The sequence below is a fragment of the Schistocerca gregaria genome, chromosome 8, assembly GCF_023897955.1.
Source record: "Schistocerca gregaria isolate iqSchGreg1 chromosome 8, iqSchGreg1.2, whole genome shotgun sequence".
NCBI classification, from domain to species: domain Eukaryota; kingdom Metazoa; phylum Arthropoda; class Insecta; order Orthoptera; family Acrididae; genus Schistocerca; species Schistocerca gregaria.
The window spans coordinates 366,977,971-367,003,283 of NC_064927.1; the positions used below are offsets into that span (position 1 = coordinate 366,977,971).

A 25,313-nucleotide genomic window follows, 5' to 3' on the forward strand; every position below is an offset into this window, starting at 1 on the left:
GAGGAACGTATATTGATTGAGACATGCACAATAAGTGAAAGGTACATTTAGAAAAATTTTGTGGACAAAGTTCCAGAATTTTTTGAAGAGACCTTATATATACCAGCTAGCTCCAAGATGATGAAGAAATGTATGATAAGGTAAAAGAAATTTTCAGTCAGTTAAGAGAGGCAAAATGTTGTTAGTGATGGGGGACTGGTGTTCAATATTAGAAAAAGGAAGAGAAGGGTAAAATAGTAGGTGGATATGGAATGGGGGGAAAGGGGTGAAAAAGGAAGTCACCTGGCAGAACTCGGCACAGAGTGTAATTTGCTAACACTTGGTTTAAGAATCATGAATGAAGGTTGTATACGTGGAAGAGACCTGGAGCCTCCAGAATGTTTTGGATTGATTACATCATGGTAAAACAGAGATTTTGGAACCAGATTTTAAATTGCAAGACATGTCTAATGGCAAATGTGTAATCTGACCACAATTTATTGGTTATGAACTGTAAATTAAAACTAAAGAAATTGCAAATGGTGGAAAATTAAGGTGATGGAACCTGGATAGGCTGAAAAAAAAAACCAGAGGTTATTGAGAGTTTCAGAGGGAGAATTAGGCAACAACTGACTAGAACAGGGGAAACTTCGTTCAAAATTTGTTTGTTTGCTGTTACATTATTCTATATTGATGACATTTGAAGTTGTAATATGTGCATTCCTTCTTCATCACACAGTTTTAATCTGCCAAGAAGTTTGAAATCAGTGCACACTTCACTGCAGAATGAAAATTCATTTTGGTTTCAGTCTTGTTTATGTACCTGTCAATCACTCAGACATGATGAGTTGGTACCTTCCATTATTTATATGGACTTTTAAGTGTTACCAAGAAAGCATTAGGTAATGATTGACTGAATAAGTTAAAGAAATACAATAGAACATGAATCAGCAGCTTTAAGATATGAAATAATGAAGACAGCAGAGGAACAGCTACACAAAAAGACAAGTCCAGTAAGAATCCTCAGATAACATACAATAATGTACATCGTACATTTGAGACTGAGTTGCAAAAAAAATACAGTGAAGAAGAAGACTAAAAATATTTTCAGCTTTCAGAAAAAGTCCCTCTTTGGACATGGAACTCTCAACACATTCACACAACAAAAATGGTTCAAATGGCTCTGAGCACTATGGGACTTAACATCTGAGGTCATCAGTCCCATAGACTTAGAACTAATTAAACCTAACTAACCTAAGCACATCACACACATCTATGCCTGAGGCAGAATTCGAACCTGTGATCATCACAGCAATGCGGTTCCGTACTGAAGCACCTCGAACCCTTCAGCCACAGCATCCGGCTTCACATGACAACTCATACACAAAAGGCCACTGTCTCTGGGCATCAAGGCCAGCTGGACCACACAATTGCTGAATGTGCCAGACAAAACCATGTGCTTCAATTTAATAACTGTTTCCCAGACTGTACCATGTGGATCCTTCTCACTTCCTCCCCATTTACAACAGATTTTCTGAAATAAGAAGGTGGGAATCTTCCTAAAACATATCCTTCACTGACATAACCCAGCTGGCATCAACATTCATTAGTCCCCACCATCCGCTTGCCTATCAACATCCTTGTTTCCATTACAGTAAATACACCCATTCTGTTCCACTAATGCACCTACAAGTCCTTTCCTCTTCTCTGCATCTCTCCTGGCCGGCTGATGTGGCCGAGCAGTGCTAGGCGCTTCAGTCTCTAACCGTGCGACCGCTACGCTTGCAGGTTCGAATCCTCCCTCGGGCATGGATGTGTGTGTTATCTTTAGGTTAGTTAGGTTTAAGTAGTTCTAAGTTCTAGGGGACTGATGACCTCAGAAATACAGTCCCATAGTACTCAGAGCCATTTGCATCTCTCCTCTCCCTTCCCCCCCCCCCCCGAGCACAGCCTCCTGATGCTACACCTTGCAGCATTATCCCATTCCCAACAAGTCTCTGCACACTCCCATAGGTAGCACTAGGCCTTCTCATCACATCTACCCTGCTATCCCTTCCCATAGCTCTTCCTTACCTGCACTACCCACACCACATAGTCTGACGCAGATACAGTTGGGCCTTCGTGCCCGTAGAAAGTGTGTGCGTGTGCGTGTGTGTGTGTGTGTGTGTGTTGGTTGCTTGCTTATGATATTGTGTGAGAATTTTCCACTTCTGAAGGACTTAGTATGAAAGCTGAAAATATTTCTAGCATTTTTTTTTTCAGTGTGCCTGTCTCTGACTCAATGTCTACTCTGTTTGGTGAGCAGTAATCTAGCCTTTCCTTAATATTATTGTTATATCATCCTGAACTTTCTATTGTTTGATATCCTACATTTTATTGATGAAAGGAGAAAATATAAAAATATAGTAAATGTAGTAGATAAAAGGGAATGCAGACCTTTAAAATATGAAATTAACATAAAATGCAAAAAGGCAATACATGAGTACCTAGAGGAGAATAGCAAAGCTGCAAAAATGTGCATGACTATAGGAATTATGGCTGCTGCATATAGGAAAATTAAAGAAACTTTGGAGAAATGAGAAGCTGATGCATCATCAAAGAGAGATGTTATGGACATACCTGAAGAAGGATGAATGGTGAATATATAGAAGGACTAAAATCTGTAAGATGCACAAAGCACCTGCAGTATTTGACATTTCCTCAGAATTATTCAGATTGCGGGAGAACCAACCATGGCAGAAAGGTTCCACAGAAGGTGCCGAATACAAGACAGGTATAACACCCTCAGATTTAAAGAAAAATGTAATAATCAAAATACCAAATGAGGCAGCATCTGATAGGCATGAGTATTACAAAACCTTTTAATTCAATAATTCATGGTTGTGAAACGTTTACATAAATTACCTACCAAAGAATAAAACATCTGATAGAAGCCAATCAGGAAGAAGATCAATTTGGATTCCAGAGAAATGTGAGATCATCATGAGACTGACTGCACTGCTTATCTTCATAGATACATTGAAGAAAGACAAACAAGGTCTAAGCATTTGCAAAAGTATAACATATTTTTAACAATAATGAGTGGAATACACTCTTTGACATTCTGAAATTATCTGGTGTATAATACAGGGAGTGAAAGGTTATAGATAACTTGTACTGAAACCAGACAGCAGTTATAACACTCGATGGGCATGGAAGAGAAGCAGTAATTGAGGAGAGAATGTAGCCTTCACTTCACATAATTTAATATGTTCACTGACCACGCATTAAATAAAATCAAAGAGTATTTTGGAAAGTGAATTAAAGTACAGAGAGAATCAATAAAAACTTTGAAACTTGCTGATGACATTGTAATTCCATCATAGATGGCAAAGGACTTTGAAGAGAAACTGAACGGAGTGAACAGTGACTTGAAAAGACCTTATCGCACAAAACAAAAGTAAGGAGAATGGAGAGAAGTACAAGTATTCAGACAATGCTGGGAAAATGAGAAATATCAAATGACAAGCCAAAAGTCACAGATGAGTTTCAGTACTTGGGCAGTAAAATGACATGACAGTCAAAGTAAAGTGGATATAAAATGCAGATTGGCAATAGCAAGCAAAGTATTTCTGAAAAAGTGGTTTTTTAACATTAATTACCACAAATTTAAATGTTGAGAAGTCTTTTCAGAAGGTATTTGTCTGGAGTGTACCCTCACATGGAAGTGAAACATGTTTGATAAACTTTACAGGCAAGAAGAGAATAAACATTTTTGAAATGTGTTGTTACAGAAGAATGCTGAAGATTAGATGGATGCATCAGTATAACTGATGAGGAGGTACTGTACTCATATTGGGTAGAAAATAAATTCATGGCACAAGTTCACAAGAACAAGAGACCAGTTGAAAGGACATATCCACAAACATCAAGGTAAACTTGTGTGATATGGACTAGCAAGGAGAGCTTCACTAGTTTTGGCACTAAAGATCACAAGTACTACATGAAGAAATAGAATACAAATTAATTAACAAACAATTACAAAAAGTGAACATTTTATAATTTCAAGAAGAGAGAATGGATGGGCATATGCTGTTCATCCATTCTCTCTCCTTGTAATTACCTTTGGGAGGCAAGTGCCCAGTACCATCAATAGAAACACTCAAAAGCAGATTTAAAAATTATAGCTTTCAGAATTGTTAGTCACTTCTTCAGGGGAGAAGGAAGATTTGAAAGAGGGCAGGTCACTCATGATGAGAGGGGTATGTTTTGGTGTCCATTTCTCAGGCCATGACCACTGGCCTCTCTGGAAGTTCTGCTATCAGTTCAATAGGAAAAAAACAACAAAATTGGAGAAACCCAACAGATACACCAAAAGTAGAAAGAGAAGAAATATATACATCATGAAATATTCCATACTGTTGATGGAAGTATACAAAATAATGTGAAAAATGTAATGGAAGGCGAGAGATATACATTCCTTTGGAATAAAACAGTAAATATTACAAGTCAGTATGGATGACAAGAGTTGTGCGAATCATGCGAGAAAAATACAACCTTTGGAAAATGTAACAGTGCAGGATAATTAAATGTAAGCTTGGGGAAGTAAGTGATACTTCCTTGCAATGTGCAGATGGTGACTCTTCAAAGTATGGAAAAAAGGGTTGCCATTTGGGAACACAACATCAAATGATTTCATGACATAGAAGAAAAAACCCAGAATGTGAAAAGTGGTTCCTGTTAAAGAGACAGCAGTCCTGTCATGTGACCACAATTTGATACAGTTGTAATAAATTAGCAGGAGTTACAGTTTTGCAAAAATACAGTGGGAGATATAGGAGCTGGAAGCTTACTTTACTGGGAACCAAAATTATATGGATCAGATTTTCAAAAATATAATATGTAGCCTACTATTGAAAGAGATATGAATGGATGTGGGACAAGTGTGGAGCACAGTAAGGGGGGAGGGGAGTGGGGGAATGATTTAATGATTTGATTTTTAATGAAGATTAGTTTGACTTCAAAATTTTTTAAATATACCAAAGAAGCAATCCTGACCTTGCTGGTACTGTAATGAGAGGTTTTGTTAGTTTCTTTCTTTCTATTGTCAGCATTTGCTCACCTAGATCAAGCCCTTTGGAATTTAAGAAGATTCTACTGAATGGGTTTGAAGTAAAAAGTGATCTGCAGTACTTACAAAGTCAAATGTTGTCATTAAATTGGGAAAACAAGAAAGAAAGAAATTTATTAAGAAAAGGTGAAAGGTAGGGTCACAACATAACACCATTATTGAAGAATTAATCAAGTAAATTTCAGTACAGGAATAAAAGAGCAGCAGATACTGATGCTGTGATTCACATACAACATAGTCTCCCACACCAAAAGCGAGGCAAATTCAGAAGAATTAGTGCCTGGATTGGATAGGATAGTTAGTACGTAATTTGGGCTCAGAAGAATCAAGTAAAATGACAAAGACAACAGAAAGGAGAATAGCAGTTTGTTAAACAGAAAACTGACTAACAATCAATATAAGAAGAGTTAGAATTCAGTTATCCAGATTGTAAGCTTACTCACGATGACTGAAGCAGGTAGGGTACAACATTTCTTAACTAAAACAGCCTTCCTGATATTTAATAGTGACACTGAATCCAGACAGAAGTTTGTGAAACTTTAAAGTACGCACACAGCACTATATGGAATGGAATGTGCTCTATCAGGGAAACAGAAAAAAAGAAACTGGCAGCAATTTAAGTGTCCATTGGACAAAGGTTTGAGAATTAAATTAAATGAATGTTACTACAACTAACAGGTGGGTTTAAAGGGAGACTTGCTAACCTATCCTGTCTTCAAGTATGGCATTAAAGCATCCAGGATATGGTAATGAATTTAATTCTGGAACAATTCATAGAAAGGAAAAGTATGTGATGCATACAAATCTTTAAATACATGAAACATATCACTGTGTAGAAAGCATGCAGAAGTAGAAGGTGAAAGATAGATCTCCACAAAACAGAAAATTATTTGGCACAAAAACTGAATAAGTGGGAAAATATAGTTAATATTTTTGCTCACAAAGCTGGACTTCCAGAATCAGTTGTCTTAGGTGAAGAGAAAAAGACAAATTTATTACCACTATTGGCATTTGTAATGCTGCCATGGTTTTAAAAGTGTGTTCACAACCACTGCATCTGAGTTTACTGACTGCAATTCAAAAATGGTTTTGTGTAGAAAATATGTAGATTTAGAAACACATCTGTTTAGCAGCCATAAAAACAGAGGATTGAAGCAAATCTGACAGATCTAGAAGGTAACAACACATGGCCACATCATTAGATTTATGGTTTCCTCCCCTTGATGATAAACAGAGAGTTTTTTCTTGGGGGGGGGGGGGGGGGTAATAATACACTATCAATATTTATCTGACAGACATGCTCATGTAATGTAGCTAGCAGTGCATTAGCTTGTGTAAAAGGAAGGTGAGCCAGAGATTGAATCCATGCAATGCCTTTATGATCATGGCTGCTGCACCAGCACACCTGAGTGTGGTTTTTAGATGGTTTACACAATTCACAGGTAGGGGGTACATACATCTTCCCTTCCTCAGGTGTGACTGTGACAAGAAGGGCATCTGGCCACAGTGTTAAGTAAAATAAATCTGCCAAATCTTGAGTGCAGTGAACCCTGTACTAGACGAGATTAATTTGAAGATCAAGAAGACTATACCGGAGTAATCTTTTGACATCCACACCACTTCTGTAATGTACTTGTTATGACCAATAGTTCCTAATTATGCCTTCTCACTGAATGGTTCTGGCGTGACATTTGTCAAGATGTTGAGTGATCCTGTCTTGACCTCTATCACGATGTTACTGGAAGTGAATGGCTCCAAGTAAACTATTTACACTCTAAAAATTATCTAGTTTTTCTACAGTAAGGTGTATATCAATGACAATTTAACTTTTCCAATCAAATTGAAATATTGAAAGAATGTTCAGATCACCTGAGGAAATGCAGATGAATTGGAACAAACACTGTAATAGTATAATTTCATAAGCAACAGAAACTTTACATGGAATAGCCAACAACTCATCTCACTTTCCCAAGTAGAATAGTAGTGATAGTAGAAACAGTCACAAAAATAGAGAATATTTTTCACTATGTAGGAAAGTTAGTTAGGGAGTACCATAAGACAGCGTAAATGTAATACACGTATTTTTGTTCTTGTATGAGGTTTACCATAATACCTTCCAGCACTAGCAGCAGTGCTTTTATAGTCTGACTAACTGATTTCCAATACAATTTTTAAACTTGCTGCATGAAGTTCTTTTACTTTTCATTTAACATCAGCTGCAATAAAGGCAAACAGTACAATATTGTCAGTAAAACAAAGCCAGGAAGTTTCAAAATGACTACTGAGAACAGTTCTGGACATATGAAATCTCCTTATCTGACTCCTCTTTCAATTATGAATTTCTCACTGCCTGACCATCTCATGGAAGCTGTAGAATTGGTGTTCTCTATATACATAAATGATATGGCAGACAGGCTGGGCAGCAATCTGCAGTTTTTTGCTGATGATGCCATGGTGTACAGTAAGATATCAAAGTTGAGTGACTGTAGAAAGATACAAGGCAACTTAGACAAATGGAAAAACATAAACTAATGTGGATGAGCAGGAAGATCAAACCTGTAATGCTTGGATACAATATTATTAGTGTATTGCTTAACACAGTGTAACAGGACATCCTCATCCAACATTAATTTTCCTTAACAGTAGTTCTCGATACCAATATTATTTTTCGAATTTTGGACTGGTCAGTATTATCTTAGCTGTTTTACTGAAAACTTTCATATAATTTTATACACAATATATTTCACTATGTGATCAAAAGTATCCGGACACTCCCCAAAGACATATGTTTTTCATATTAGGTGCATTTTGTTTCCACGTACTGCCATGTACTCCATATCAGCAACCTCAGTAGTCATTAGACTTTGTGAGAGAGCAGAATGGGGCACTCCGCGGAACTCACAGACTTCGAACGTGGTCACATGATTGAGTGTTACTTGTGTCATATGCCTGCGCACAATATTTCTGCACTCCAAAACACCCCTAGATCCATTGTTTCTGATGTGATAGTGAAGTGGAAATGTGAAGGGAGATGTACAGCAGAAAAGTGTGCAGGCTGACCTCATCTGTTGACTGGCAGAGACCGCCGACAAGTGAAGAAGGTCGTAATGTGTAATAGGCAGACATCTATCCATGCCATCAGGATCCACTGCAAGTGCTCTGACAGTTAGGTGGGAGGTGAGAAAACTTGGATTTCATGGTCGAGTGGCTGCTCATAAGCCATACATCATGTCGGTAAATGCCAAATGATGCCTTGTTTAGTGTAAGGAGCATAAACATTGGATGACTGAACAGTGGAAAAGCGTTGTGTGGAGTGACGAATCACGACACACAATGTGGCGATACGATGGCAGTGTGTGAGTATGGTAAATGTCCAGTGAACATTGTCTGCCAGCTTGTGCAGTGCCAACAGTAAAATTCGGAGGCCGTGGTGTTATAGTGTGGTTGTGTTTTTCATGGAAGGGGTTTGCACCCCTTGTTGCACCTCTGGGATGTTTCAGAATGCTGACTCCATGCCAGGCCTCAATGGCCAACATTGATACCTCTCCTCAGTAGAGCACTCCGTGAAGAATGGGCTGCCATTCTCCAAGAAACCTTCCAGCACCTGACGGAAAGTATGCCTGCAAGAGGGGAAGCTGTCATTAAGGCTAAGCATTACTGATGGAGGGCACCACGCAATTGTAAGTCATTTACAGTCAGGTGAATACTTTTGATCACATAGTGTAGGTACACTGCAAGTCCCCATACAATGCGTGGCAGAGGGCACCCTGTACCACTGCTAGTCATTTCCTTTCATGTTCCATTCACAAGAAGAACAAGGGAAAAATGACTGCCAAAAAATATAAGCATCGATGTCAGTCAGTGAGGCCTAGCACGAAGTCAGCATTCCAGAACATCCCAAAGGTGTTATATAGGATTCAGGTCAGGTCTCTGTGCAGGCCAGTCCATTACAGGGACATTATTGTCATGTAATCACTTTGACACAGGCCCAATTGTGTTGAAGAATGCAATCGCCATCCCCAAAATGCTCTTCAACAGTGGGAAGCAAGAAGGTGCTTAAAATATCAATGTAGGCCTGTGCTGTGATAGTGTCACACAAATACAACAAGGGGTGCAAGCCCCCTCCATGAAAAACATGACCACACCTTAACACCACCTCCTCCGAATTTTACTGTTTGCACTACACATGCTAGCAGATGACATTCACTGAGCATTCGCCATATCCACACTCTGCCACCAGATTGCCACATTGTGTACCTTGATTCGTCACTCCAGACAACATTTTTCCACTGTTCAATAGTCCAGGTTTACGCTCCTTATGCCAAGTGATGCATCTTTTGGCATTTACTGGTGTGATGTATGGCTTATGAGCAGCCGCTTGACCACGAAATCCAAGTTTCCTCACCTCCCACCTAACTGTCATAGTACTTGCAGTGGATTCCTATGTAATTTGGAATTCCTGTCTGCTGTTCTGGATAGATGTCTACCTATTATACATTACGACCCTCTTCAACTGTCGACAGTCTGTCAATCAACAGACGGGGTCGGCCTGTATGCTTTTGTGCTGTACAAGTCCCTTCACGTTTCTGCTTCACTATCACATCAGAAACAGTGGACCTAGGAATGTTTAGGAGTGTAGAAGTCTCCCATATATAAATATGACAAAAATAACACCCAATCACCAGACTACGTTCAAAGTCTGTGAGTTGCGTACAGTGCCCCATTCTGCTCTCTCACAAAATAATGACTACTGAGATCGCTGATAAGGAGTACCTGGCAGTAGGTGTCAGCACAATGCACCTAATATATCTTTTTGGGGTCCAGATACTTTTGATCGCATAGTGTATGTAGATGTAAATGTACATACATTCTTCAGCACAATAACACAGGGTGAATCAGTGCTTTGTTTTCAATGGCTGTTATTACAGATTTGATTAAAATGTAGTCACAAGCTTTCTCAAAAACTATAAATCCCAGATTGTTTTAATCTTCATTCTTCACATCATTGCTGTAGCAACAATTTCATCATGATCTGTTATTCTCAGCTCATAATCTAAACACCATGTTTGTGATTTGTTCCATGTATTCTCTTTAGCAAGTAAACTGTGCCTTGGAATATAAATGAAACGGAACTCTTTGGACAAAATTTTCAAAAATCAAGCACAAAGGTTGCCATTGTTGAGTTTGTACTTCATAAAATTGGGCAAGATGTTCTTGTATACCACCAGATTCCATCCAAACAATGTTATGAAATTTGTGTCTAAGCAGATCAATGTTTTCAGCTGAGTCAACAACATACATCTTATGCAGCTCATCACAAATGTCTCTGGTAGTCTTTCATTCCCCAATACAAAGTAGGACTGGTCTCAAGTGACAGAATTAGCTGTCTCCTTACTTTTGCATTATCTTTTGTTCATTTGGCATGTTGGTTTTGTAATTTTGCCCACTCACTTCTAGACTGATCAGCCCTATTTATGACATAAAAGATTTTGTCATACTCTAAAAATAGTTCTCATTATGAGTCTCCAGGTTCTCCAATCTTCTTCACCAGTGAGTTTTTCAGTTTGGTGTCTTTCATCAGCAACTGTGTCATCTTTTGCACTTCTAGAATGTTGAGTTATTGTCAAAATTGGCTACAACTGTTGCACTTTATGAAAACTTCATCAGCCGTGCACGACTGCTACCATGTTGATAAGACACCAAATGCCATTTAAAAATGAAAACTTTATTTAAAACATCACAGAAATACAACAGTCCTAGAAGAATACGTCAAAGCCATCAAAGCATAACCAATATTACAATGAAGTCAACTCAAGAAGTTTCTATAGTGACAACACAACCTTCAAAGAAAGTCAACTCAAGAAGTTTATACAATGACAACACAACCTTCAAAGATTAATAGTGTATGTATAAACACTGATACTATCACACTTTGAAATGTGCTAAACATAGGTGGACTGACAGGCTAAGAAATAAATATTTCCTGAAATGAGTCAATGAGAACAAAATATCTAACGAAGAATGTAATGCAACAGAGAGACAACAGTATTAGTTACATTATTACAGCTGGCCCAAGTATAAGTGCATTACGCAGATCACCACTGATTTGGAATGCAAAAGTTACATTGAAAGAAGAGGCTACCTGGCAAGCAACAGGAACAGAGTTGCATCGAACCACCCTTAAGGTGCATAGCCAAAACAACATCAATCAATCTGTAACTGTAATTAGACAATAAATCAACAAAAATCATACAGCAGACTGTAGGAGAAAATCTTGGAAGGAAAAACAACAATTTAGAATGAGTGAAATAATGAGAGTATGATGAGAGTGAAACAGAAACAGCTACAGTGTAATATGATTGTTTTCTTCTGTATAACAGTGTATGTCCAATTGTGTTTTGTAAAACATCCCAATGACAAATTCACAATCTATACTACACTACAAAATGGTCAGTGGTGCTATTCCATGGAACAGCAGGGATCTAGGTATTTGTTCAAATGGCTCTGAGCACTATGGGACTTAACATCTATGGTCATCAGTCCCTCTAGGTATTTTTCTTCTTAATTATATCATGTGGATCCTTGCCCCCAACAGCAGTTCATCCAAAGGGACAAAACTAAAATTTTAAGTTTAATGTTTTATTGAGCAGGAGGCCACTTTAATTGACATAATCTCTGACAGGATCAGAGCAGGGAAGAAATAGGCTTCAATATTTTAAAAGGAATCATCTTGAGATTGGCAGTCAGTGGTATGGGTTAAACATGGAGAGCTGAAATGTAATTTGAATCCCGCTCCTCCCAAATGCAAGTTCAGTGTACCAGTGCTTTAAAATTCAGGATACAAGGTCTAACTCCCTAATGTGTGCTTCATCTCATTACCCACATGACCTTGACTTATGCTGGACTCTTCCTTTTGGTTTCTCCTATCTCTTTCACAGCCTTAGTTACCCCTCCCCTTTTACTCTCTGTTATCACTCTCTCTCTCAGGATATGTCACCATCTTCTATTTTTTTTACTATCATTTTAGTTAATTTTCTTTATTTTTCTCTCCTGTCTTTCATTCTCTCCATCTTTATTACCAGTCAAACAGAGTGGCTTTTTATCATAGTTAGCTCTCACTTTTGATGTATTTGTCTACCAACAGCAATCCGCAACTTGAATCTTGGCTGTTAGATTGCATATCACTTTCAGTGACATGGAAGCCCATTATCAAATGGAAACATGCTCTTGGTTTTGTGTAGGAAAACCCTTGCAAAAAAGAGTCCATGACTTTAAGTGCAAGTGTTTTGAAATATATGCTTTCTAAAACTTTCCTTCAATGTATGTCATTCTTTTTTAAAAAAGAAAAAAAAAACACTAAAAATCTTATTTTCTGTTTCCGTGGGTTAATAGTAAATCCTGGTAGCAATAATTAATGACATGCAGGAAGATAGATACTGAGAAAACTTTCGAGACAGTTTCAACAATATCTGCACCAGTAACACTTCAGAAACAGAATATTGGTCAATCTGTATTAGCAGACCCTGGTATTCTCACATATCATATCATATCATTTACCATTTTTTGGCATTTTTAAAGGAATTCTTTGAGTATCTCTAGTGATAAGCAACAGCTATTTAAGCTGTATCCAGCAGTAAAAATAATATTTGCCTGCTGGCTATGATTTCTGAATTATTGTTCAACTTGTGTCACATGCACTGGTCATAATATCTGAAATCCGCCCCAGCTGGTTGGCAGTGCTCTCGAGATGTAGCTGCAGTAAGATGGGTGTATTTCAATGTAACCAGGATAAAACTGTACCCATCTTGAAATTATGTTCAATTAATTATTCACACCACATTACAGTATACCCGAAGATAAAATGTGAAGAAGTTAATTGTATATTTGGTGGCAGGTGGGGATTTTCCTAAATTAAAGTGTAGTTTAAATTGGTTTTTGGAAAAGAAACAATTCCAACAATAAATAATACAGTTTAGATCCATCAATAATTTTTGCCATTTAAATCCTCTGTCTGCATCAGAATATGCTACTGAAGGAGCATAAATGACTGACGACTGGAAACATGAATGTGACAAAACCTTCATGGCAGTGTTATAATCTCCCTTTCTCTGATGACATTGTATTATTTGCCTGTAGTCCAAAGCAAGTTCAACAATAAATGGAAACACACCTCCAAGAAAGTTTGAAAGTAGAGTAATATGTTTTTGTATTTAGACCAGTTTAAGAAAATAACTGATTTACAGCAAAAGAAATAAACATATGAGTAAAAATGACCTGCTGTGTTTTTGCTATATTAAACACAGTTTTCAGATCCAAGTTTCCTGGGAGTCTAAAATGGGAAGTTTACAAAAATTGAGTGTTACCAGTTCTGACTTTTAACAATGACACATGGACATTTAATGGGGCAAATGAAATTTGTTTAGTAGTCTTTTTGTTGTGACTGTCTGCAACTCATTTCCACCATGTGGTAAGCAGCAACCTATCTTTCTCATGATATTATCAAAATTTCATCCTTGATTGTTCAGTGTTTAATGGATAATGATAAATATGAGTCTGATATATAGTGATTGTAAGAGGTTAGTTACCTGCAGTTTCAATGAAAACAAAAAATCACACTGAGAAATACAATTTCCATAAATGACTTCTGATGCAGCAGTTAGAGACAATAAGAGCCCCTATAATAAAGGCAGGAGATCTTTGTTTTGCCAGCTTTCCCCTCTATTTTATTTTCGCTTTTATCAGTGGTGCTGCTACTGCTTTAAGACACCAAAAGGTCAACTAATTAACAGAAGTATTGTCATTTACAAGGATTAGAAAATGCATTTACAACACCTTTTTTCCATACCTTGAGCCAAAGGGGCTTAAAAAACAGATCTGAGAGTTATTTATGAGAGAGAGAGAGAGAGAGAGAGAGAGAGAGAGAGAGAGAGAGAGAGAGAGAGAGAGAGAGAGAGAGAGAGAGAGGGGGGGGGGGGTGTTCTGCCTGTCTGATAGATGTTCTTTTTTTTTGTAACCCTATATAAGCATGAAAACAATATAAATAGTTAGTGAGTGGAAGGTCTGTCTTGACCAAAATAAGCCTCATCCACCATTAATGAGAGAGAAGATTGTGATCAAAAATCATTGCACTGACAAAAGGAAATATAAAAATAAAATATCTGAAAGGATGACATATAAATAACACAATGTGATCCTGAAAGATAGTAATTGTTAGAAACATAATAAAGGTGGCAAAGAAGTGTATGTGTCAACATTGTTCATTTCATGTAAAACAGTGTTTAATACATATTATCAATATAGAATTTGTGTATCAGAACAGATAAAAATATAAATATACCGTGTAGGCACCAGCTTCACGAACATATCCAATGTCGAGGGCAATTTCATTCCGAGCACTTATAAAGTCCTCATAGGATGCATGGTGCTGTGTCTCAACGTGCTTGCAGTAAGCAAGTGCCAAGTCCTGCTTGGGCAGCTGCAGCACCAGTTGCTTGTCACGGTACTTTTCACCCACACTTCCCATCTCTGGCACTTTCTCAGGAGGCAGCTCTGAGAAGTATTTCTCAATCTGCAAAACATAAAAGCTGGATTAGTTTTTGTAACAGTTTAGCTAAAGTTTTTATGCCTCTTGTGAATAGTGTAATAATGTAACTTTATTAGCATCTTTGGGATACTGTCCAGTCAACTCTAATCTTCCATTCTGCTAAAATGATTTATTCTGATGTAGTATTTATTTAATTCAGCAAAAATATGAATTGTGAAGTACACTAACAAAGTAAAACGGAAAAACACAGAACTGTAAAATTATATGGCTTTCCTCTTTTGGGTTTCTCACACTTTGAATTGAAGCTGGATGTAGGGTACGCTACTCAAGCATCAAACATAACAAAGCATCTAATGGGATATTTCTTCTATTGAATGCACATTGTAGAGCCAGAACTCTCTGATTACCTATCAGCCTTTTTTCCAAAGACATCGGCCATGTTACCAGTATCATGGACTTCCTTTTGCTAACTACTGTTACAGTGATTGATCTTCTGGAAACATGCCAAAGATTTAATACATTACTATTCTTTAATCAAGGTGACTATTTAATTTTTCAAGTTTTTGGAAGAAGCTGAACTGGTATTCACATCAGTTAAGCAAATCTGGACTATTGTCTTTAAATGATGATGCAATCATCATGGCTTTGTGAACAGGAGTATCATTATCATACCCAAACCCAAAATTTTATCACAATTCTGGAAATATGCTAATGCCAAAAATGTTTATACAGACCCACACATTTGGTCCGGCACAGACCAAAAGCAATGTTGCAAGTTAATCCGAGAAACAGCAAACACAGACATTGCACAAACTCCTGCACATTTGCCATGTGATACTCAACCACATATCAGTCACCATACATTTTACCAAATCCACTTGTGAGATTCTCAGTGCCACACTGACCCCCTGTATGTGAGTTGGAACACAAGTACTATGAAAGGGTGGCTGAGAACTCCTTCGTGCAGTGCACTTGGGAATTTCATAGTCTTTAACAGTTTGTTAAGCCACCAAGAACAATAATCTTGTTTAGTACTTCCATGACTTTTCCTCTTCAAAGTAGCTTCACTGAAAATACATCCAAGCACATGTGACTCCTGTAAAATATCTCCAACAGATTGCTCAAGTGTTTGGGCACCTACAATCAAGCCACACTGAAACTGTAGTTAAATCTCTTATTTGTCTCAGTCTGACAAAAATCATGTCTATGATGTTGACATACTGTGCCCTCATTTGTTTACCCTTTGATGTATAGCATGGGACAAACAATGCACATTCTATGGGGTGTTTCGGAAACTTTTTTTTTTTTTTTAAGGAATGTTATTACAGTCATTGGAGACATGCTCAAAATGGGAAAGGATGAAAGACATTATTGGCTGTATTATTTTCAAATTAACCATTTGGGCATTTGTCTTAACTCATTAACAAGAAACCTAAATCTAGATAACCAAGCAGGCATTTCAATATGAGTCCAATGTCTTAACCACTGCAGCACTTTTTCCCATACTCTCCCTTCTTCAGAAAAGGAAACAAACATTCATTCACACAAGCAAGCACATCTCATGCACACGTGATCACCATCTGTAGCAGCTTGGACTGCAGCTGTCATATTGAATGGAAGAAGCAATCAGGAGGGGGCAGGGAAGAGGAAGTAATAGAAGGGTACAGATGGGGGAGAGAAGAGTGCTATCTGACGGAGTGTGCAGGGACTAGGAGGCAGCACAACAGGAGTGCCAAATGGCGTAGTGTTGGTGGGCTGTGAGGCAGGGAGGTGGAGAGGGAAGGGGGGAAGATAGGTGGTGGTTAGTGTTTAACGTCCCGTCGACAACAAGGTCATTAGAGGGGAAGATAGGTAGTGGGAAAGGAGAGGAGCAGCGAAGGTGAAAGACAGACAGGCGCACTGGAAGAGGGTAGCATACACAGAGGGTCAGGGGATGTCAATAAGGAGGATATGATAAGACAGCAAGGGCAGAAACTGTTGGGTGGAGGATTTACCTTAGATTGAGGCTGGGATAAAGTGTTTTAAGGATAGCTCCCATCTGCATAGTTCAGAAGAGCACACCCTCAATCCAACATTTTCTGCCCCATGTGTCCTATCACCTCCTGCTTAAGCCTCTTTGTGTGCCACCCTCTGCCATCCCATCTGCCTGTCTTTCCCCTTCCTTGCTCCTCTCGTTTCTCACTACCCCACACCCCCTCCCATCTCCATGCTCCACAGCTCCCCCTCTCCCAATGCTGCATCTGGTGTCAGTCTCGTCATGATTACTTCTAGTCACGCTCCACTAGACAGTGCTCTTCCCTGCCCCCACTGGCCCCTGATACCCCTTTCCCTGGCCCTTCCATTCTGCTGCTTCTGTCCGACGACAGTTTCATTCTGGTCCAAGATGCCAGAAATTGCAGTCACATGTGTGTGAGGTGCGCTTGCTTGTGTGACTGAATGTGTCTGTGTGTCTCCTTTTCTGAAGAAGGCATTGACCGAAAGCTAAATGTATAACAGTTTTTTCAATGTGCCTAACTCAACATATCGCCACTACAGTGAGTAACAATCTGTGCTTTTCCTTATATTGTTGGTATTTCTGTAAAGTGAGATTCTGATAAAATTTCATCATGTGCATACAGCTGAGAAAACTTACCAGGAAAAACAGAATGACAGGAAAGGGTACAGAGGTGAAACTCATATTTATGTAAATGGGAATATGACAGGTTCTACTCAATTTACTCACCAGACTCCAATACACAGTGTTAAATGAAACACGAGTTATAAAAATTGTGGAGAACATTAGGTATGGCTGACATATTTGATCATTGGAGTTCAGGTTGTGGAAATTCAGGTAACCCTTTCACAACATTGTGTACAGTATTACACATTGGTGGCATACATTTAGTGACAAACAGTTCTTCTCAATGTCGTGTAAGTCCCATATAATGTCAAATAGGCAACTTAAGTAAGAGTATCCTGAACCCTTTGACTATATCAGTACATCACTGGGCAGAGATGATGAAAGAATGAAGTTCTGCTATGAAGAAAGAAGATTAAGTTTTAATATTCTATCAAGGATGAAATTATTAAAGCTAATGCACTAGCTTGGCTGGAGTAGAAAGGAGAAGAAAGTCTCATGTCCTTTTCACAGGAAACATCCCCACATTTTCCAAAGCAATGTAGGGAAACCACAGGAAAGCTAAATCTGAATGTCCAGATAGGGAATTGAAATGCTTTCTTAGAAACTTTCAAGAATTAGCTTTAAAGAGGAATCTAGGAATGTACAACAACCCACCTTCTATTAATGCCCTAAACATTAGGAAGACAAGAGTGGATGAATTACAGTATGCACAAAGGTGTTTGAGCTGTAATTCTTCCTGCATGCTGTACCTGAATGTAATGCAAGAGGCCCTGAAAAGGGTACAAATCTTAAGTAGATATGTGGAGGTTCTTTCACTTTGTGGGAAAACTAAAAATATTGTGTACAATCAAGTATTGTGTTAAAATAACATTTTATTTTATAATTAATGTACTCAATTATTATTTTAAAATCAGTGTGTGTTTTTTTAAGTAAGTACCGTTTTGAGATTAAAAAAAGACGTGCTAAGATATCTCAATAATTTTATTTTTACATGAAAGCCCGTACCTTAATCTACTTTTCTACATAACTTCCGTCAATATTGAGGCACTTATCATAACGTTGTACCAGTTTTTGAATACCGTGCTCATAGAAGTCTGCCACCTGACTTGTTAACCACTGCATCACCCCTGTTTTGACTTCGTCTTGAAGACGCTGACCGCCCAGGCATTTCTTCAAGTGCAGGAACAGATGGTAGTCACTGGGCACAAGATCGGGGCTGTACGTGGGATAATCTAGAGTTTTCCATCGAAAAGATCTGATGAGATCTTTGGTCTGATTCGCCACATGCTTACGGGCATTGTCTAGCAACAAAACAATGCCCTTGCTCAACTTCCATGGACTGTTGCTTTGATTCTGGTGTGACGTAGGCCACCCATGTTTCATCGCCCGTAACAATTTGGCTTAAGAAATCATCACCGCCGTTGTGGTGCCGCTCAAGGAACGTCAATGCACAGTCTCAACGTTTGGTTTTGTGCACATCCGTCAACAGTTTCGGTACCCAAGGTGCGCACAATCTTCGGTAATTCAAGTGATCGGTCAAAATTTGATACAAAACAGTACGAGAAACATTAGGAAAGTCATCCCGCAAGGAGAAAATCGTAAAGGGTCTGTTTTCTCTCACCTTATTGTCCACTTCCTGCATCAAACTTTCACCAACGACCGAAGGACGCCCACTCCGTTGTTCATCGTGCACATTTCTGAGGCCATTTTTTGAATGCTCTCACCCACTTTCTTACCATTCCATCACTTATAATGTTTTCTCCGTAAACTCCACAGATCTCACGATGAATATCGATCGCTTTTAGGCCTTTAGCACTAAGAAATCTTACAACAGCTCGTACTTCACAGTCGGCGGGACTCACAAATATCGGAGGCATCTTAAACACTCAATACACAACGTAAACAAGGAAGAACCAGACTGTAATGGCGTCAGTGCGTAGATTAAGGTACAGGCTTTCATGTGAAAATAAAATTATCGAGATATCTTAGCACGTCTCTTTTTTTTTAATTTCAAAACGGTACTTACTTAAAAAACGCGCCTCGTACCTATAAATTAACTAAGAATGATTTTCACATTGTAGATTGACTTCATTCATTTTTCGTATCTTACATAAGACTGGGATAAATAAATAAATATCCAGGTAGTGCTGGGTTCTAGATTTTACATTAAAAAACAAATTCTGGGGTTGTCATTGCGTAGTTCACCCAGTTCTCAGTTTCGTAACAAATAATGACAATGTGAACTCTCAGGTTTTGTCGGCACGATTAATTGATGGTGCAGTTGTTGGTGCACAGTCGAACTGTCAATTGCATTTCGTGCACGGTATAATTGGTAACGATGCAGCTCACAGCACCTAAAGAAGACGACCTGTTCGGTCATGGAAATATTGTGCACAAAATGGGATCGACTACTGCACTGTACTCGAAAGACGACAAGGATCGGGATTCAAATCTGGCTGTGTTCTTATCAGTGTACCACAACGAAAAACTCAGGTTACCTGTAAAGGGCAATGTCGGGGCTGGACACTCAGCTTTGGAGTTTCACAGGTGTGTAGGCTACGCACCTGCTGCGTGGAATGCAGTCCCGGCGGCACCCAGCAGTAGCCGTCGCTCATGGAGCGGTCCCGCGGCTCCAGGCGGTCGGGCTTGAAGCCGAGGCGCTCGCGCACGTTCACCCACTCCTCGTGGTACACGTCGTGCGCGTCCCGCGGGCACTTGCAGCTGCTGCATGTCTTCCTGCGGACACACAACGCACACTCTCACCAACATCATCAATGCTGTCCACTATAACAAAACACTTTTTGTTAGCTCGCAAAGAGATCACGTGGCAATCGGATTTTTGTACACTACAGACCATTAAAATTGCTGCACCACGAAGATGACGTGCTACAGACGCGAAATTTAACCGACGACAAGAAGATTCTCTGATATGCAAATGATTAGCTTTTCAGAGCATTCACACAAGGTTGGCGCCGGTGGCGACACCTACAACGTGCTGACATGAGGAACGATTCCAACAGATTTCTCATACACAAACAGTAGTTGACCGGCGTCGCCTGGTGAAACGTTGTTGTGATGCCTCGTGTGAGGAGGAGAAATGCGTACCATCACGTTTCCGACTTTGATAAAGGTCAGATGGTAGCCTACCGCGATTGCGGTTTATCGTATCGCGACATTGCTACTCGCGTTGGTCTAGATCCAATGACTGTTAGCAGAGTATGGAATCGGTGGGTTCAGGAGGGTAATACGGAACGCCGTGCTGGATCATAACGGCCTCGTATCACTAGCACTCGCGATGACAGGCATCTTATCCGCGTGTATGTAACGGATCGTGCAGCCACATCTCGATGCCTGAGTCAACAGATGGGGACGCTTGCAAAACAACAGCCATCTGCATGAACAGTTCGAGGACGTTTGCAACATCAGCTCGGAAACCGTGGCTGCGGTTGCCCTTGACGCTGCATCACAGACAGGAGCGCCTGCGATGGTGTTACTCAACGATGAACCTGGGTGCACGAATGGCAAAACGTCATTTTTTCGGATGAATCCAGGTTCTGTTTACAGCATCATGATGGTCGCATCCGTGTTTGGCGACATTGGTGAACGCACAGGGGAAGCGTGTATTCGCCATCGCCACACTAGCGTATCACCCGGCGTGATGGTACGGGGTGCCATTGGTTACACGTCTCGGTCACCTCTTGTTCGCATTGACGGCACTTTGAACAGTGGACGTTACATTTCAGATGTGTTACGACCCGTGGCTCTTCCCTTCATTCGATCCCTGCGAAACCCTACATTTCAGCAGGATAATGCACGACCGCATGTTGCAGGTTCTGTACGGGCCTTTCTAGATACAGAAAATGCTCGACTGCTGCCGTGGCAAGCACATTCTCCAGATCTCTCACCAATTGAACACGTATGGTCAATGGTGGCTGAGCAACTGGCTCCTCACAATACGCCAGTAACTACTCTTGATGAACTGTGGTATCGTGTTGAAGCTGCATGGGCAGCTGTACCTGTACACGCCATCCAAGTTCTGTTTGACTCAATGCCCAGGCGTATCAAGGCCGTTATTATGGCCAGATGTGGTTGTTCTGAGTACTGATTTCTCAGGATCTATGCACCCAAATTGGGTGAAAATGTAATCACATGTTAGTTCTGGTATAATGTACTTGTCCAATGAATATCCGTTTATCATCTGCATTTCTTTTTGGTATAGCAATTTTAGTGGCCAGTAGTGTATTTACTTATATTTTTGTATGGCACGTGAAATTCAGAACTCAAATATCAATCTGCAAACCAAATCGATGCCACTTTCAAAATTCACGAGGAAATCGACCTCTAAGATTTCCGACGATGTGTAATAGCTACACTATCGGCGATATGTCGAAAACAGCGAGGCTTTGTGGGTGAGTGTTCGGCTCCTACGTGAGGGTCTGGGTTCGATTTCCGTGAAGCGAAAAATACATAAAGACAAAAATTAATTTTTTGTTTTAATTTAATCACTGTTTATTAACAAGATTTTATATAAGTTTGACAAGTAACAATTTAACTTGCAAGGAAAACTGGATTTTTGTCTGCGGTACATAAGCAAAATTAAGATGATCTACGTTTGTCACTGAAATGCCAGTTCCATAAAAATTAATTAGTATATACTAGATTTGAACTGTATTTCCTACTTAAGTGATGTAGGTATCGGACCTGAACGAAAATAAAACAAAAACGCAATGACCGAAACGGTGCTCGAGCCAGCGATTACCAGTCTTGAGCGCTACCAATTTTTTACCATCTTTATTTACCTTACGCTTCACGGAAACGCTCATAGAACATGCACCTATGTTTAAAAATTTCATTCACCGACAACCAAACCCAGGCCCTGTACGAGGCAGGCAAGCACTACCACAGAGCTACGCTGCTTGCTGAACAAGCGACATTACTTAAGCGCCTTAAACATAGTCGCAAAACTTCAGTCAATTTTCTCGAAAATTTTATAGAGTTGCATCGAACTGCTTTGGAACGTCACGCGCCATAAATATATATTTAAATTATATTAAAGAATACAAAAATCCGATTGCCATGTGGTTTCCTGATCAAAAAATAAAACTTAGCTGCGCGAGAAACGTTACCAACCAACATAAAAGGTGACTTTAATTCCCTCGCACGTACTAGAAACTGACAGTCGAAGAAAATTCCCGCCAAGTAGGAGCAGCGAGGCAACGGCAGAAATGAATCATTTCTTAAATCAGGACACAACTCAAAGTAATGTATACTAATCACAATACTAAAATAATTATATAAATTATTGCACAGGTTAAGAGAAACGGATCTGTCTTTCTGCAATGTTAAGGCAGCCATCAACTCAAAGGTTGCTTTGAACATCATAGTGGCCCCCCACCAACCTTTCAACTGGCTTACCCAGCCAGTAATAAGACAACACACTGTTTAAGTGAAGTGCAAATGGGCAATTTCCACATTAACAAACTGTTGCCGGAGGTGAATGGAACAGGAAGTAGTCCGACGCTGAGGGAACGGCCGAAGGGGAGCAGATGCATCGGCCTCCTAATGGGGGTGGTTTGCCGTTGTTTTCCTCCAACTTAACGTAACAGTTAATATCAAACATTATCGCGGTCCAGTAAATGAAACAAAGAGGCACTGGCGGCATTACAAAAGTGAAGGAGGGACCCAACACTCTCCGCGATTGCAAACGCCGCCGCGCGGTTTAAGGCGTCATGTCACGGACTGCGCGGCCTCTACCCCCGGAGGTTCAAGTCCTCCCTCGGGCGTGTGTGTGTGTGTGTGTGTGTGTGTGTGTGTGTGTGTGTGTGTGTATGGGGGGGAGGGTGTTATTCTTAGCATAAGTTACTTAAAGTAGTGTGTAAGTCTAGGTACCGATGACGTAAGCAGTTTGGTCCCTTAGGGGAAAAAAATGCAAACACCTTTATTAATGAACAACATAAATTGAAGGGGCTAACTCTCAGTTTACTAAGACTTAGTATGATCAAGTTACCTCTTACCTTTTTGATGCAATCACATGATGCTGTTAGTTTCATGTGTACCTCTAGAAAAAACACTCTTCTATTTGAACGGCTTAATATTATTGTTTTAATGATCTTGTCGTTGAATTTAACTAAATATATAACAGGCAGCAATAACAAATACGCTCTTGTGGGTTAGCAGTTTCTTCCACCGACGCCCATTGATGTAACAAGATGTCATAAGCACGGAAACTTGTGATCTACATGATTTGTTTTTATATGGAGTGTGATCAATACACATTAGACTTAAAAAATAATACTATTTCCACGAAATAAGTACAGCGTACAGGCGTGATCACCCAACGCTTGTGCTCCTTCCAACCAAAATGTTGTCTTTGGACTGCATATACCTTACTCTCAATGTGATGTGAAATACTAGACAAGTATTTCAGATGTAAGCGCCAGGAGTAATCCCAGCGTAGGACGGCTTACTGTCAATCATCATTGATAGAAAATGCAAAGATGCTTGAGCTACAGTTGTCGGTAATATATACGCATAATCTGTAATGAAGGTACAAAAGGGGTGCTTCACAGGAACTACGTAAAACAACAACATACCATTAATGAAAGCAATATAGCTATATACATATACAAATAACGTACACTTTAATTTTGTGTCAGTGCGCTTCTTTTTATATTTGTCCTGCCCATTCCTTTGTTGTAGCTAATATCTTATTACACTGCATGCATTCGTCGTTTGGACAACAAACGTATCTATTTGTTGTACAATGGACAGATACCACATGTTGTCACATCAAACTAAATTTCAAACTAACTAAGCACACGATCAACAATTAAGGATAAAACTCTTTCTCGCAATAGCGGAAATTACTTTTTAAAAACGTGCTGTGCTTACGGACAGTCAACAAATATATTTCAAGACGTAGATACGAAACGATTGTTTAGAATATTTTACTCTTACTCCAATAACATCTAATTGCTGGGAAATTATAAACAAAACTGAAACTACTGTTAACCATTTCATTGCATTTTGTACTTATATCTAACATTTAACAATATTTTCTCTGAGTTTTTTTACAACATTTTTGCAGCATGAAGCTTTGTTAGTTGAACAGTCGTTTAGCTCCGTAGCGGTCTTAGAATGAGGTAAACGAAAATACATTAGAATGTGTAGTACATTTCACTCAATATCTGATGTGTCGCGTTCTCTTACTTACAGCACTAGAAGCCACGATCCGCAGGGTATTACTAGATCTTGGTCAACCATGATGTGCATCCCATTGTTACGTAATAAAGCTTCGGTAGGATCCTCGCAAAGATCTCAACTGTCCACACATTGCCCAGGAAAGATATATTTTCATACGTCGACGCAATTATAAGAAGTTGAATTGTAGCGTCGAAACAGTCGCCAAAGCAGCCGTAACTATAAGAAGCTAATCACGTTATACGACTGAATTGTAATAATTGAATGAGGGAATTAGGCGCGATCCATGAGGAATACGTGAAACGCGAACAGCAATTTCTGTATGCAGTTTTCTATAGAAAACAAAGTAAAATACAGTGTCGAATTTCTAGAAATTGTGAACAATAATACTAGTACAAATGATACCCCACAAATGAGTTAATATTTCCAGTCTCTCCAGCTCATGTTATTTCCTCAGAAATGACAACACAGAAATAATTTTTTTTCCCAAAGTAAAGCATCATACTGATCAGCTAGGTCTAAGTAGCCTTAACAATATGCTTTGTAAGTTCCTGTTTTCAAAATTTTCGTTCGGCAAGAGTAAACAACATTTTTTTTTTCCATTCGGTGTTTCCCTAAGCTGCCAATATCATCCAAGGCAGCGGTCTTCTCATTGCAACTTGCTTCGTCAGGAGTGCTTTTTACTCATGACCTGTTGTAGAGAACAAACCTGTTTTTATTCAAAATTGGAAAAAATGTGGACAGACAACCAAGAAAATGTGGACAGACAACCAAGCAGCTTCTTTTACCAAACTAATTATCAGTGACAAGACTCGTAGGGAACACTAAGTTAAATATAATTAAATAAGACAAGATTATAA

The 25,313-nt window shown here is 39.3% G+C and overlaps 1 protein-coding gene across 1 annotated transcript in view; it reads right to left on the bottom strand.

The window, feature by feature from the left end:
• LOC126285424 (uncharacterized) overlaps positions 1-25,313 on the bottom strand; it is a 1,121,207-nt gene that overhangs the window by 352,383 nt on the left and 743,511 nt on the right. Inside the window, exons 3-4 of the mRNA XM_049984792.1 lie at positions 19,818-19,989; positions 14,427-14,657 (exon numbers count right to left, since the gene is read on the bottom strand). Of these exons, the coding sequence (XP_049840749.1) occupies positions 14,427-14,657; positions 19,818-19,989 (403 nt within the window). The remainder of the gene's footprint in view (positions 1-14,426; positions 14,658-19,817; positions 19,990-25,313) is intronic.